General features: G+C 38.6%; 1 protein-coding gene across 4 annotated transcripts; it reads right to left on the bottom strand.

The window, feature by feature from the left end:
• Nucleotides 1–59: 59 nt before the first annotated feature.
• On the bottom strand, nucleotides 60–12755 carry LOC5501232 (alanine aminotransferase 2). Of its 4 annotated transcripts, none has more exons than XM_032369576.2 (14): nucleotides 12561–12755; nucleotides 9169–9302; nucleotides 8207–8296; nucleotides 7430–7538; nucleotides 6899–7029; nucleotides 4866–4985; nucleotides 3711–3840; nucleotides 3469–3548; nucleotides 2978–3111; nucleotides 2795–2903; nucleotides 2060–2125; nucleotides 1296–1451; nucleotides 1015–1127; nucleotides 60–571 (listed from the first exon to the last, which is right to left on the bottom strand). In XM_032369576.2, the coding sequence occupies exons 1-14, from the start codon at nucleotides 12577–12579 to the stop codon at nucleotides 478–480; spliced, it is 1485 nt and encodes a 494-aa protein (XP_032225467.2). In that variant the 5' UTR covers nucleotides 12580–12755; the 3' UTR covers nucleotides 60–477. The 4 variants fall into 4 exon arrangements, with proteins under 4 accessions (XP_032225467.2, XP_001622550.2, XP_032225466.2 ...); XM_001622500.3 differs by lacking the exon at nucleotides 12561–12755 and adding an exon at nucleotides 9452–9597; XM_032369575.2 differs by lacking the exon at nucleotides 12561–12755 and having other exon boundaries at nucleotides 9169–9515.
• Nucleotides 12756–12906: the final 151 nt, after the last annotated feature.

Raw genomic sequence — 12906 nt, 5'->3', positions numbered from 1 at the left:
TTTCGATGATTGGTACAAATGATCAGAACGGATGGCGACAGTACCACAGGAAGCCCACATAAAAACATTCAAAACCTTTATTATACTCTCCTTTTTAAGGCTGATCTTTATGATAATTACACTCATACCCACTCTTCCCTACTTACAAAACAAACACAATAATAATATCAACAAACCTCGAAGAAACCATTCTGATTATACCTATGTATACTACACTCTACATTCCGTTGAGAAGTCTTGTGTCTAGTCCATTTTGTCGAAGAGAAGATCGGTCATCTTGAATTCGCAACATACGTTCAATTTCACGTATAAGGCTCACAGAAAGGTAAAGGATAAGAATTAGGTCGTTGGACATTTGCTTCCTTTTTGTTTGTTGACAGTTCAGTCATACTCGGGTTAACAAAGGAGAGTTTAATCTCTAAGGGCGTTCCATCTTTTTTTTAGTTTCCAGATCATCTAACAGTTCATTAAAATCATCTAGTCTTTGTACTTTGCCAGGAATTTGGAGTGGAAGTCCTTGAAGGATTCAAACAATGGCTTCAGCTTTTCGATTGGGGGGAGAATGGTAAGGCTGGAACAAAAGAGAAATGGACGAAAATAAACACAAAAACTTCTTGAAAAGAATGAAATCGTCCTGCTAATAAAGGGTTAGTCTACAGTAGTTTAAGGCAAGTTTTATGTTTGTTGTCCTCAGAATATAACCAGGCACATACTCAGTTCGGGGTGGGGAACAATATGATTGCACTCCTCTGCCCTAAATAAACCCTGGGTACGGCCTGAAAACAGTCTTGAATATGACAGATTGGTCTATCAGGATAGATGAATAGCTCTGGGCAACAATATTTTGGTGAAATGATAAATGAGTGAAAATTGGCTTATAATGGATAATTTCATTCCAAGGATGTACAAGACCAGAAGTGACTTCTTACCGGAAGTGACTTCTTACCGGAAGTGACTTCTTACCGGAAGTGACTTCTTACCGGAAGTGACTTCTTACCGGAAGTGACTTCTTACCGGAAGTGATATGTGCCATCTTTTTGTCCAAACCCGTTGCCAGGGACAACACAGAGCCCAGTTTGTTCCAAGAGTTCCATAGCATAGAAACTATCAGGATGCAAACCACGTGACTGGGGAGAGCCAATCAGAAGTTAGAAATATTCATCTAGGGAACACCACAGTGTGTGCAAAGAGTGGATACGTACTTGATTAGATGGAAATTGGTGATTTCTCACACTTGGCATTTCGCTATTATAAAAAAGGCAGCGGATAGAGAACTTTTAGAACAGACACATTACCTTGGCAGCAACGACAGCTTTATGGGGTAGCTCAAGCCTTGGGAATGAGTACATTGCTCCCATGGACTCATTGCATTGAATGCCCTCTACAGAGTTGAATGTTTTAGTGATGAGCTGAGCTCTCTCCTTGAATGATGCAAGCACTGCCTCCTTCTCCTAAAGACCAACAAGACAGATCACATTACAAGAGGAATGACCTTTTCAATAAATTTGTGGTTTTGAGCAGGGGGTGTACTCCCTAGCCTATGGGCCTGTAAAGTCTAGACTAAATTCCACATACCTTTTAATAAAACGAGCTGAAAAATTACTTTATAGGATGATGACGTTGATAATCAAAAGAAGGGAGAAGGATCGCCTATATCCTTTACCCTATTATGTTACAGTAATTTTGTCTGTTAGAAATAATAATCATCGGATAAGTCCCATGGGGAATTGTCTTACTTACACACCCATCAGTCAGGTTAAACTATCCCTGAGTATAAAAAGGATTGTAGGTATTGTCTTAAGCTATCAGCAGTAACTGTAGTCATGTTACCTTCATGTTACCTACAAACTATCCCCAGGTCAAGGAGCGTTATTGGGTATTGTTTCTTATCACTAGTAAGTCAGGTTTTCTTAACAAACTATCCCCAGGTCAAGGGGTGTTATTGGGTATCGTATCAACTCATCAACAGTAAGTCAGGTGACTGTACCTTAACAAACTATCACTAGTCAAGGGGTGTTATTGGGTATTGTATTAACTTATCACCAGTAAGTCATGTTACCTTAGTAAACTCATCATAGGATTCATCCCCAGGTCGAGGGGGGTTAACAAGGCAGTCCATCATTGCCTGCAATTAAACAAATGGAGTCTTAGATTTGTCATACGCAACTTGTACACTCAGCTGATATTTAGTCTTCTCAAACTCATTAATTATTCATGCATGTATTAGCCAATGAGTGGAGGGGATATGGGTCATATTCATGGGTCTTGATACCCAATGAAAACCCAGATGAACATCAATAGTTTGCTACAAAACTTTCGCCCATAGCTCAAGCTTCTCTCGCCAAATGAATAATCTTGCATCGCATAACAAATAACAAAATGTACTAATTAGATTTCCCTTGAGAAAAAGCAGGTTGTGATTCGACACAAACTTCTCGGCATTGTTTGGTCAATAGTTTGAAAAGCAGTTTTGTGTTCCGTTCATGCCGCCTTTTACAATTAGGGCAAAATTACGATTACATCGTGACATTCTTTGGTCAATACTTTGAGAAGCCCCATAAAAAAACTCGTGCTTCGGGTTTCATCAGGGATTCCAAACACATTGACACAATAAAATCACTCTGCTCTTATTTCTCTTGGTGTTTGGAATCCCTGATGAAACACTTGCACTTGTTTTTCATATATTATATCAAGGTGCACAGCCGTAGGCCACATGCTGCTTTATTCAGTATCTTGTAATATGGGATTGAATTCAGAAAATTAAGGGTTAAAAGCTTGTAGTTGACATCCATACCTGCCCTGTAATACATGAGCAGAGTTTCGCAGACAACATTTTGTTGAGGTGGAACTTGACCTCTGGATCAAGGCCAACAATCTCCATATACCCTCCCCTAAATCCACATCTGGAAAAGACAGTAAGACGATAAACAAAAAAAACAAACTATGAGTTTGGGAAGAATTTGGCATGTGTACATACTCTCCCAAAAACCCCTTTGATGTTGAGTGGAAGGAGGCCAGCTCCATGTCCTCGTACTCTGGCCCCATGTCACGCAGGACCTTCTTGAAAGAGTGAAACTTGGCGTCTTCAGCATACACATTGGCTTGGTAGACCTGATGGACAACATCATCAGAAGTATAAAATAGAAATGTCAGGATTTTATGCATTGTGGTTAAAGCCAAACCCCAAAACAACACTTTTTTTACTGGTAGGTTGTCTCACTCTAATACTCTAATTTCTGAGTGAAAGAGTACATATAATGTAACCTATAGGGGACTCAGGGATTCAACAAGCTCCCTCTTTCCTTAAATCATGAGGAAAGCAGCCTTTTGTATAAAAGAACTTTTCATCTGGTTAAAACTTTTACAATTGTAGTGACAATAAAAGAGATCATAATTTAAGCTATTGCCAATACCCCTAATATTACAATACTAATGAACAGAATTGGATTGCTTGCAGCATTGCATTACCTCGTCTGCCATAATGAAAAGCTTCTCCTCTTTGCAAAATCTGATAACTTGTTGGATGTTTTCATAGCTCAAAACTTGGCCTGGTAAAGAAAGGATTATAAATTAACCATTGTCATTCATGGCAAAAGGTGGTCTGGGAGGTAGTGGTTGATGCATTGACCATTGTCTTTCAACAACATAGAACCAACATGATTCCAACTTTTTTGACCTTGCAAAATAAGAAACAAAACATGCTAAATTACCTGTTGGGTTTCCAGGATTGATGACACACAAGGCCCTTGGTACACAGTGCTTCCGAGCTTCGTTAATAGCTCTACGCATCTCATCAATATCCAAGGACCAGCCATTAGCCTCGTCAAGATAGTAGTTGATCTGAAAAGACAAGGAGACAAATCTAGAACACCTCACACACTCAAAACATGACCTGACAATTTGAAAGCTAAGACATAGTCTTGTTATGAATTGGCAACTTCAACCATAAGAAAAGACAGCTTTTAGGCACTAGAGTAAAGCTCTACTGGTGTGGGGTTGTGTCATCTCTCTGCATTATCTCCTATCATGTACCTAAGATATAAAGCTTATCCAGAGTAGAGCTCTACTGGTGTGGGGTTGTGTCATCTCTGTGCATTATCTCCTATAATGTACCTAAGATATAAAGCTTATCCAGAGTAGAGCTCTACTGGTGTGGGGTTGTGTCATCTCTCTGCATTATCCCTATCATGTACCTAAGATATAAAGCTTATCCAGAGTAGAGCTCTACTGGTGTGGGGTTGTGTCATCTCTCTGCATTATCTCCTATAATGTACCTAAGATATAAAGCTTATCCAGAGTAGAGCTCTACTGGTGTGGGGTTGTGTCATCTCTCTGCATTATCTCCTATCATGCACCTAAGATATAAAGCTTATCCAGAGTAGAGCTCTACTGGTGTGGGGTTGTGTCATCTCTCTGCATTATCCCTATCATGCACCTAAGATATAAAGCTTATCCAGAGTAGAGCTCTACTGGTGTGGGGTTGTGTCATCTCTCTGCATTATCCCTATCATGTACCTAAGATATAAAGCTTATCCAGAGTAGAGCTCTACTGGTGTGGGGTTGTGTCATCTCTCTGCATTATCCCTATCATGCACCTAAGATATAAAGCTTATCCAGAGTAGAGCTCTACTGGTGTGGGGTTGTGTCATCTCTCTGCATTATCCCTATCATGTACCTAAGATATAAAGCTTATCCAGAGTAGAGCTCTACTGGTGTGGGGTTGTGTCATCTCTCTGCATTATCCCTATCATGTACCTAAGATATAAAGCTTATCCAGAGTAGAGCTCTACTCGTGTGGGGTTTGAGGTGTGCACATGTCCTGTGCCCCATCCCTTAGTTATGCGCCTGGTATATAAAACACACACCTGGTGAGAGTTAAGTTCTAGTAGCGTAGCAGAGTAGAGTGGGTACTGTGGAATAGGGATCATGACTCCGGCACGCTCGTTCCCTTCACTAACATGGGTTTGCAGAAGCTTCAATATTGACTGCAAATAGAAAATAACCTAGTAAGTTATAGACCAGGACATTAGAGATGGTCGGATAAAGTGATTAAAGGGAAGTTGGCAGGCTTAGCAGGATTGTATGGAATGCCGTTATTAGGGCAGAAAACAAGAATTTTGGTGCCACATCCATGGTGATTCATTCCAACCTGATTTAACCCAAATACAAATATTTGCAGTCTGCAATCGTATTGTCTTTGCTTTCTTCCTCCGTTGAAGCATTACTTAAGGTTATGAAACAGTTTCGTGTGGACAGAAATACCGAAAATACGATTTTTACATTAACTGAGTCTCTACATTAAATACTACTATGTTCTGGAATAATATTTACGGTAGCGATTTTATTTTAGAAAATATAATTGAAAAACGTTTTTAGGAGAATTATAAGCATGACACATTTCGCGTTATAATCTTTTAATCCTGTCATCATTACACTCGAATTTTCCCGTTACCGAGCAAAGCGCCACGAGTGTTGTGATTTGTTTCATCGGCGCTCACGCTCACACTTCGGTTACTCTGTTCTACAATTTTCGATCATTTTTAGTATTTTTAGTATATATATATATATAAAAAAACATGCCTTGCAAAAGAAGAATCCTTGGAAAGGTAGAAAAGCCAATGTATAAGCCAAGTGGCAGTTCTGGTAATATCTTATCATACACGTAGGTTTTCCTCGTTTTTGTCGGTTTTCCAAGCTCGCACGTAGATACTCTAAGAATTCCTCTCTGTTGAATCTACACAAAACACAAATAAGACGATAACGCACTATTCAAATGTGCTGATTTTGTCCTGTGAAGATCTACACTGACCCAATAGCAGCCATTTAATTTGAGAAGTTTCAGTTTTCGCTTCCTCCGGATTGAGATCCTTTGCATCTCCCTTCTTCCCGCGTGTTTGGCATTTTTCTTTGCCAATGTCTACGATTTCCTAGTTTGTTGCTTTTGTCAAAAGTGCATGTAACACTTGATAAGCGTTTGTTACCTTTAGAAACGCAACACAGCAGTGGTCAAACCCTATTGGCTAACGTGCGTGTCCCGATTAGGTGTAAAGTGTTATAATCCAGAAAAGGGATTAAGCATCAAGGAATCTTTAGAAGCGCATTACGGCAAAACAAAAACTCGACCAAAACACGCTAAACTTTCGAATTGATGTTCTATATAGATTACTCGGAATTGCATAAAATTTGGCAGATTGATAGAGCAATACCTCGCTAACAAAAGTGTGTGTACAGCCATTAAAATTCTAAATCCATCGAAAGTTATCGGAATTTGATTGCCGGATATGGCTGAAATTTGCATACTGTAACTTTGAAATATAATTACTTTTAAATGAAACTAGATATCAAAAATCGAAGACACACTATTGTTAACAAGCTCGTGCTGATTGAAATAAGACATTTGGCGTCAGTTTTCACTCACGGGGTATGGTACCTAAATTCTTCCAAAGACACCTATATCGTTTTAGGTTTTACTGCCATTTATTAAAAAAATTTTCTTTAAAGCAATAAATAACAAACATAGGTAGATTCTTTATTTTGTAATAATTAATTTGATACCTCGTTTGTATAGTTTGGATAAATTATGCGCACGTAATCATTTTTTTTCGGGACCATGTCGCGAAACTGTTCCGTAACCTTAAAGCCGCATTGTCACCAGTTTACTTCTGGTTGATTATGTAACAATCTCCAATGATTTTTAACAGAAAACGCGAAAAATATTTCAAAATATTGAAAGCAGTGTGTTTACTGGAAGTTTCTTTGAGGATGTGATTGATAGTTAAAGCGGATGGTATATTTAATATCTCGGATTTTAATAGATTCTTTAGTCTTTTAACAGTTGAGGTTTCCGTAGGACCTCCGGAAGTAAACTGGTGACAATGCAGCTTTAATTGAGCCTTACCCTAATGCCTTCACTAGCTCCATTTGTCAGGTAAATGTCCTCTATATTTGCAGGGTGGCCATCCCTTTCCTCAATGTATTTAGTGACATCTTCACGAATGGCCTCGAGTCCAACCGAATCACTGTAGGCACCTAGACGTTAAAGGTCAATTTTTAAAGGATGTAGAAAGTGGCCCATGTTAACAATATGTCAAAGAATCAAAGTCTACTTGAAGATTTCTCATATAAATCTCACTTATCAGACTAAATTGCTACATTACTTATTCAACCAATACTTGAAAAAAACTGCTATGGAAGTAAGACTATATTGCTTTTCTTATCTTCAACAGATTTATCTATAAGTGCCATAGTTTAAGTCAAAATTTGATTGGGCAAAAATGATTATCATAGCTTACTTTCTGTGCTCTAACAGGAAAACATAAACAAAATCTATTGTAAATTATGCATAAAAATGTAACAAAGATGTATTCTTTTTTTCTGTATTGTTCCTGAAAAGTAAAAATGATCCCCTTTGTCCGATAGATGAACTCACCCATGCTGAATCCGCGAGTGCTGTTCAGAATCCTTCTTGCCCGGTCCTTGGCGTCTGATGGAAAGCTTGGGTCGTCCAACAAAGCCGGGTTCACACATAATGCTAGCACCTAAATAACCAGAAAAAATTGAACAACAAAGCAGGTTATTAAATATGGCTAGCCACACAAATTACCAGGAAAATTAAACATCAAAGCTAGGTTCACACATAATGCAAGCAACTAAATGACAAAGAAAATTAAACAACAAAGCCTGGTTCACAGATAATGATAGCACATAAATTACCAGGAATTTAAACATCAAAGCCAGGTTCACTAGCACCTGAAGAACCAGAAAATTAAACAACAAATCTTGACCACACATACAATAATTCTAGCACACTAAAACAAACAACTCAATTTTGCATTCCAGTCAATAAAACCATGTGAAAATTAAAGTTCTCCAGGGTAAGGTTCCTAGAAAGCAGGTAAACGCTAACCCAGAGTTAAATAAGGTTGTTATCCAATCAAATGTCTCGATAACCATATTTATCTGTAGATAAGCGCTAACCTGCTTTCTAAAAACCAGGCCCAGGTGAACTTCAAAAACACTTTGCCAGTGGAATGTATTACTCTGGAACCCACAGAGGTGCGTGGACTAACTGAGTGGGCTCAGAATCCACGCACGGAATGTTAAAAAACTTTCAGTTTGCATTGTAAGTGTGGATTTCTTTCCACAAAGCTTTGCAGACTTTTTCTTATTGTATTTGTAATACTGTATAGGTAGTAAACTACAGTACCTGTCTTGGGAACTTCAGTGGTTTCATACCAAGGGCGTGAGCATCCCCAATATTGGCTTTAACGACCTCTTTAAACGGCTTTTCATGGCCCTGAAAAGAACACCAGGATAAATGTTACAAGAAGTCTTTCAAGATTCTAATAGTGATCTTTGTAACCATTTCAATAAATAGAAAGCTTTTTGTGTGAGTTTCTGTACTGTTATTGTTGTTCTTTTCAGGGAAAATTTTTATCCATCCAAAGGGAAAAAAAGGAAATCCTCAACTGGCAACAGACGACAGAATCTGTTAGAATCTGCACTATTTAACAGGCCATCTGCTCTAAATTATCCGTCAAATCATGAAAGAAACTTCCATTGGACCCACTGCTTTTACAATTCTGAAATATTTTTAAAAAATCATTGAAGATGATTACAGAAGTAAACTGGTGAAAATGCCAACATCTCCCCCCCCCCCCCCCCCCCTCTTATGGTGTTACAAATCCTTTCTATCAGTTTATGGCCCAGGTTAGTAGAGGAGGGGGAGGGGATAGTTAGTAGGTAATTGTCATCAAGGATAATGGTCTCATAACAACAGTGCCCCCAGGAGGATAAAGCTAGGGCTAGACCATTGACGCCATAGCTTCAGGTATTTACTTATGTACATTTGTGAAAACAATAAAAATGATCTCCTTTCATTTTGACGCCATCTTGGATATCTGCGTCAATTACTTATGGACACCTTTTAGCTTTTGCCAAAAAATCGAGTAGAGTTATTATCTAGTTCAAAATATATGTTGCCAGGAACGAAAAGAGCTGGATTGACCAAAAGATCCAAGATGGTGGCTAGTGAAAAGATAAGCGAAGCAGACATTCTAAGGTCAAGGAAAGACATTTGTTCTGCAGACGGCCATTTTTCGCAACCAACCTCGGCAAACAAAACCCATCTACCCCGAATAATCACCCGAATTAAACCCCAAAACATACCTGTTGGAGTTCCTTCTCTAGCTCGGAGGCTCGGATGACGATAGCTCCTCTTACAGCATATTCTATCTGCTTGACATAAGGGTTCATAGAACCTCCCGTAAGAACTTTGCCAGTGCTTCGGTAACCATTGCTCACTGAGAAAAATCGAACGAGTGATCGAGCCGTTAGATTTCCGCGGGAAATTCTGCTGAAACTCATGTCTTCGTCAAGTTGGCCTTCGTATCACGTGCTTGGGGAAGAATTTGTGATTATATATGCAGAGAGAACCGGTTATTTTATATACCTGTGCGCCGCTTTTTTGAGGCCATGGGATGATTTCGGCTCTGACTGGGAGATCGGCTTGGTCACACTTGCACTGTCACAAAACGAGCCTTTCCTGGGAGGGGTAGGGACACTGCGCCGCGCGCACAAGCGAAATCTCGATATAATTTGGATATATTTTCTTCTTTTTATTTGACTATTGATCCGTAACGAATTTTTCAATATTTAACTTAAAAGCCCTTTGACTTGTTGACACAGTGCCAAAGGTTCATTAAAAAAAGTTAACAAACAACTAAAGTCATTTTTGCTCTAACACTATTTTTGAATTTCGGGAAAACAATTAGCCTGCGTGCAGCCGGAAATAGTTCCATTATTACCGTAATAATAATGGAACTATTTCCGGCTGCACACAGGCTAGAAAACAATAAGTGACGAAGTTAAAAGATATGCAAGATTGAAGATCACATGATTATCTCTATCCCTATCTATTTTTCCCGAGAATTATAAGATCCTGAGGAAAGACAGAGACAACAATCGCGGCGGTGGAGTTTTCCAGGCAGTAAAGAATGACTTAATAATTACTCATCGCCCTGATTGGGATTCTGATTGCGAGATTATTTGGTCTCAATGTCAATTAACCGGAACAAGAAGTGCGAAATCCATTTATTTTGGGTCCTACTATCGACCAAATAAATCTGACATTGAAAGTCTCGACGAGCTAAATTCATCACTGTTGAAAATGGGAACTACTTTGCATAAGAACAATGTGATTCTGGCCGGAGATTTCAATGCCCCAGATATTGACTGGGTGAACCCAGAAAATCCAGATAAATTAACCTCAGCATCCAAGAGGCTCCTAGACATTACTGATGACCACGATCTTAACCAGTTTGTCAAAGAACCAACTAGAAGGAATGGAAACACACAAAACATCTTGGATCTAGTGTTATCAAATAATAAGGATATTATTAGAGGTGTCAAAGTCATCGATGGTATAAGCGAATTCTCACTGATGTACAGCATGGCTTTAGAGCTAAACGATCAACAGTAACCCAGCTAATTCTGACAATCCATGACATGGCCAAGGCCATTCAAGAAAATAAGTCTATCCATGCGGCAGTGCTAGATTTTAGCAAAGCATTTGATAAAGTTCCCCACGAGCGTCTTATCAAGAAATTACAATACTATGGCATTCATGGTCCCTTGCTGTATTGGTTTATGTCGTTCCTTAGGAACCGTACCCAGACTGTTGTCTGCGATGGTAAACGATCCTGCCCCTCACTAGTAACATCCGGGGTCCCTCAGGGGACAGTGTTAGGACCCTTGTTATTCTTATTGTATGTGAACGATCTGCCTGACAATTTGAAGTCTTCAATAAGACTCTTCGCTGACGACGCCCTGTTATACGGTGTGATTGTAAACGAAGAAGATGGTGACCAGCTTCAGGAAGATTTAAAGAGATTAGAAATGTGGCAAAGCAAATGGCAAATGGTATTTAATCCTTCCAAGTGTAAGACCATCTGCATATCCAATAAGAAGATCCCACCACAGAGGTCATATGTTTTCTGCGGGGTACACTTAGAGCAGGTCCAATCTATTACGTATCTAGGTGTCATCCTAAATGATGACTTAAAGTGGTCAAAACATGTTAAATCAACTTCAGGAAAAGCAAGTAAAGTCATGGGCATGATAAAAAGGAACTTCTGGAACTGCCCCCAAAGAGTAAAAGTTACCGCTTACACAGCAATAGTTCGTCCTATGTTAGAATATGCAAGCGCCGCCTGGGACCCTCATCTCCAGAAGGACATCGCCTCCCTCGAGAAAGTTCAGAGGAAAGCAGCACGATTCTGCCTTAGAAATTACATCCCTACTGCAAGTGTCACCAAAATGCTAGGTGATCTCCAGTGGTCTACCTTGGAGTTAAGAAGAACAATGGCACGACTTACCCTCCTTTACAAATTGAGTCGAGGCCAAATTGACATTGACACAAACATGTATCTCCGGCCACACCAAGATCTCAGAACTAGAAATAGTCATAATTTTAAATGTTATCAAGAAAAAGCTACAAAGAATAAGTATTTTTATTCTTTTTTCCCCCGAACGATAAGACATTGGAACACTTTACCTAATGAACTTGTCGAGCTAGGCTCAATCGAACATTTTAAGCGTGACCTCGAAATCTATCTTAATAATAATAAGAATTGAATTTCAATTTTATAATTTTATTTCTATATATTATTGAATTGTATTATTGAATTTTCTTTACATTATTTAATATTTTATATATTCTATATATACTTAGTACCTATCCATGTATATATGTATATATTTTTATTTACTTATCTCCTTATTTATTTATTTATATGTAAATACTTTTATTTAAGGTTGGTGTGATATCGCAAGATTTTTTACCGACTAAATAAATGTAGATGTAGATGTAGATGTCCAGAAAGGTTTATGGAGTAGTTTTTATAGAGGCTGCTTTATTATCATTTATTATGTTGTATTTTTATGATATATTTCTTTTACATCCTGTTTAGCCAATAGACTCGAGGATAAATAAATATGAATGTGTGAATGAATAGAAAATTTAGAAACATCTGTTGTTGAGCTATTTGTTGAACCACCAAATTATGAAAACATAAACATATGCGTTTTTTGCATTAATCATATAAGGCAAAGATTTCTTAACAGCAGTAAACACCCCCTCCCCCCCCAGCCTGCCAGGTTTCAATGCAAATTGCATGACATACTTACGTGACTACTGTGTTTGACGATTTGTCAAATCCTACTAGATAGTGAACCCGAAAACCGCATAAATAAACTATATTCTGCGCCTAGTAAAGGCGACAGTGAAACGGTGCACTTGAAATAAATTAAATATCAAGAAGGGAAAATATATTATTGGTGTACTAAAAGTACTTATTTTTCTAGCGCGACTGTAAGCTAGCTGTCGGCGAAGGGAGAGATGATTATAAATTGCGCTCGCATTCAAGACATTACTAATTTTACCCCACTAGGTAAAATGAAAGTTTGTACTCCAGTATACTAAATACTTGTTAGATACCCTGCAAAATAAAGCAATGTAACAATGTACGAAATGTAAAATATTACGGATGGCTGCCTCTTACCATTGTTTTTGTCGGTCATAGCAGTGGGAAAATATATCGAAGTTCCACGGGGAAATATGCTTTGTCCTTCCGAATACAAATCTCTTCTGTACTTTGGCTTTTAGTTGGTAGTACGTCTTGACAGTGAACGGCCTGTGATACAGTTTTCGTATCGACTGCTTCTGTGTCAACTGTAATACAGCCGTGTTCAAACGTTTGTTTGTAAACAATATACTTAGGGCTGTGGTCTAAGGTCAATGTGATGTTCACGTGAACGGTGCGCGATTGGTCAATTTTAGCGGCAAGCTGTCATTCTGTCATCGTTACCGCTTATATCTCGGCTAGATACTAAATGGGAATTTATGTG

The sequence above is a fragment of the Nematostella vectensis genome, chromosome 13 (genome assembly GCF_932526225.1).
Source record: "Nematostella vectensis chromosome 13, jaNemVect1.1, whole genome shotgun sequence".
Classification (NCBI taxonomy): Eukaryota; Metazoa; Cnidaria; class Anthozoa; order Actiniaria; family Edwardsiidae; genus Nematostella; species Nematostella vectensis.
This window is presented reverse-complemented; position numbering and strand designations above follow the sequence as displayed.

Bases quoted from the DNA above. Each gene is read 5' to 3' on its own strand.
- LOC5501232 (XM_032369575.2), bottom strand. From the start codon at position 9,366: ATGAGTTTCAGCAGAATTTCCCGCGGAAATCTAACGGCTCGATCACTC. The intron at 3,112-3,468 runs GTAATGCAATGC...GTTGTCCATCAG, and splicing joins TTTTCATTATGGCAGACGAG to GTCTACCAAGCCAATGTGTA. The intron at 2,126-2,794 runs GTATGGATGTCA...GTTTAATTGCAG, and splicing joins GCTCATGTATTACAGGGCAG to GCAATGATGGACTGCCTTGT.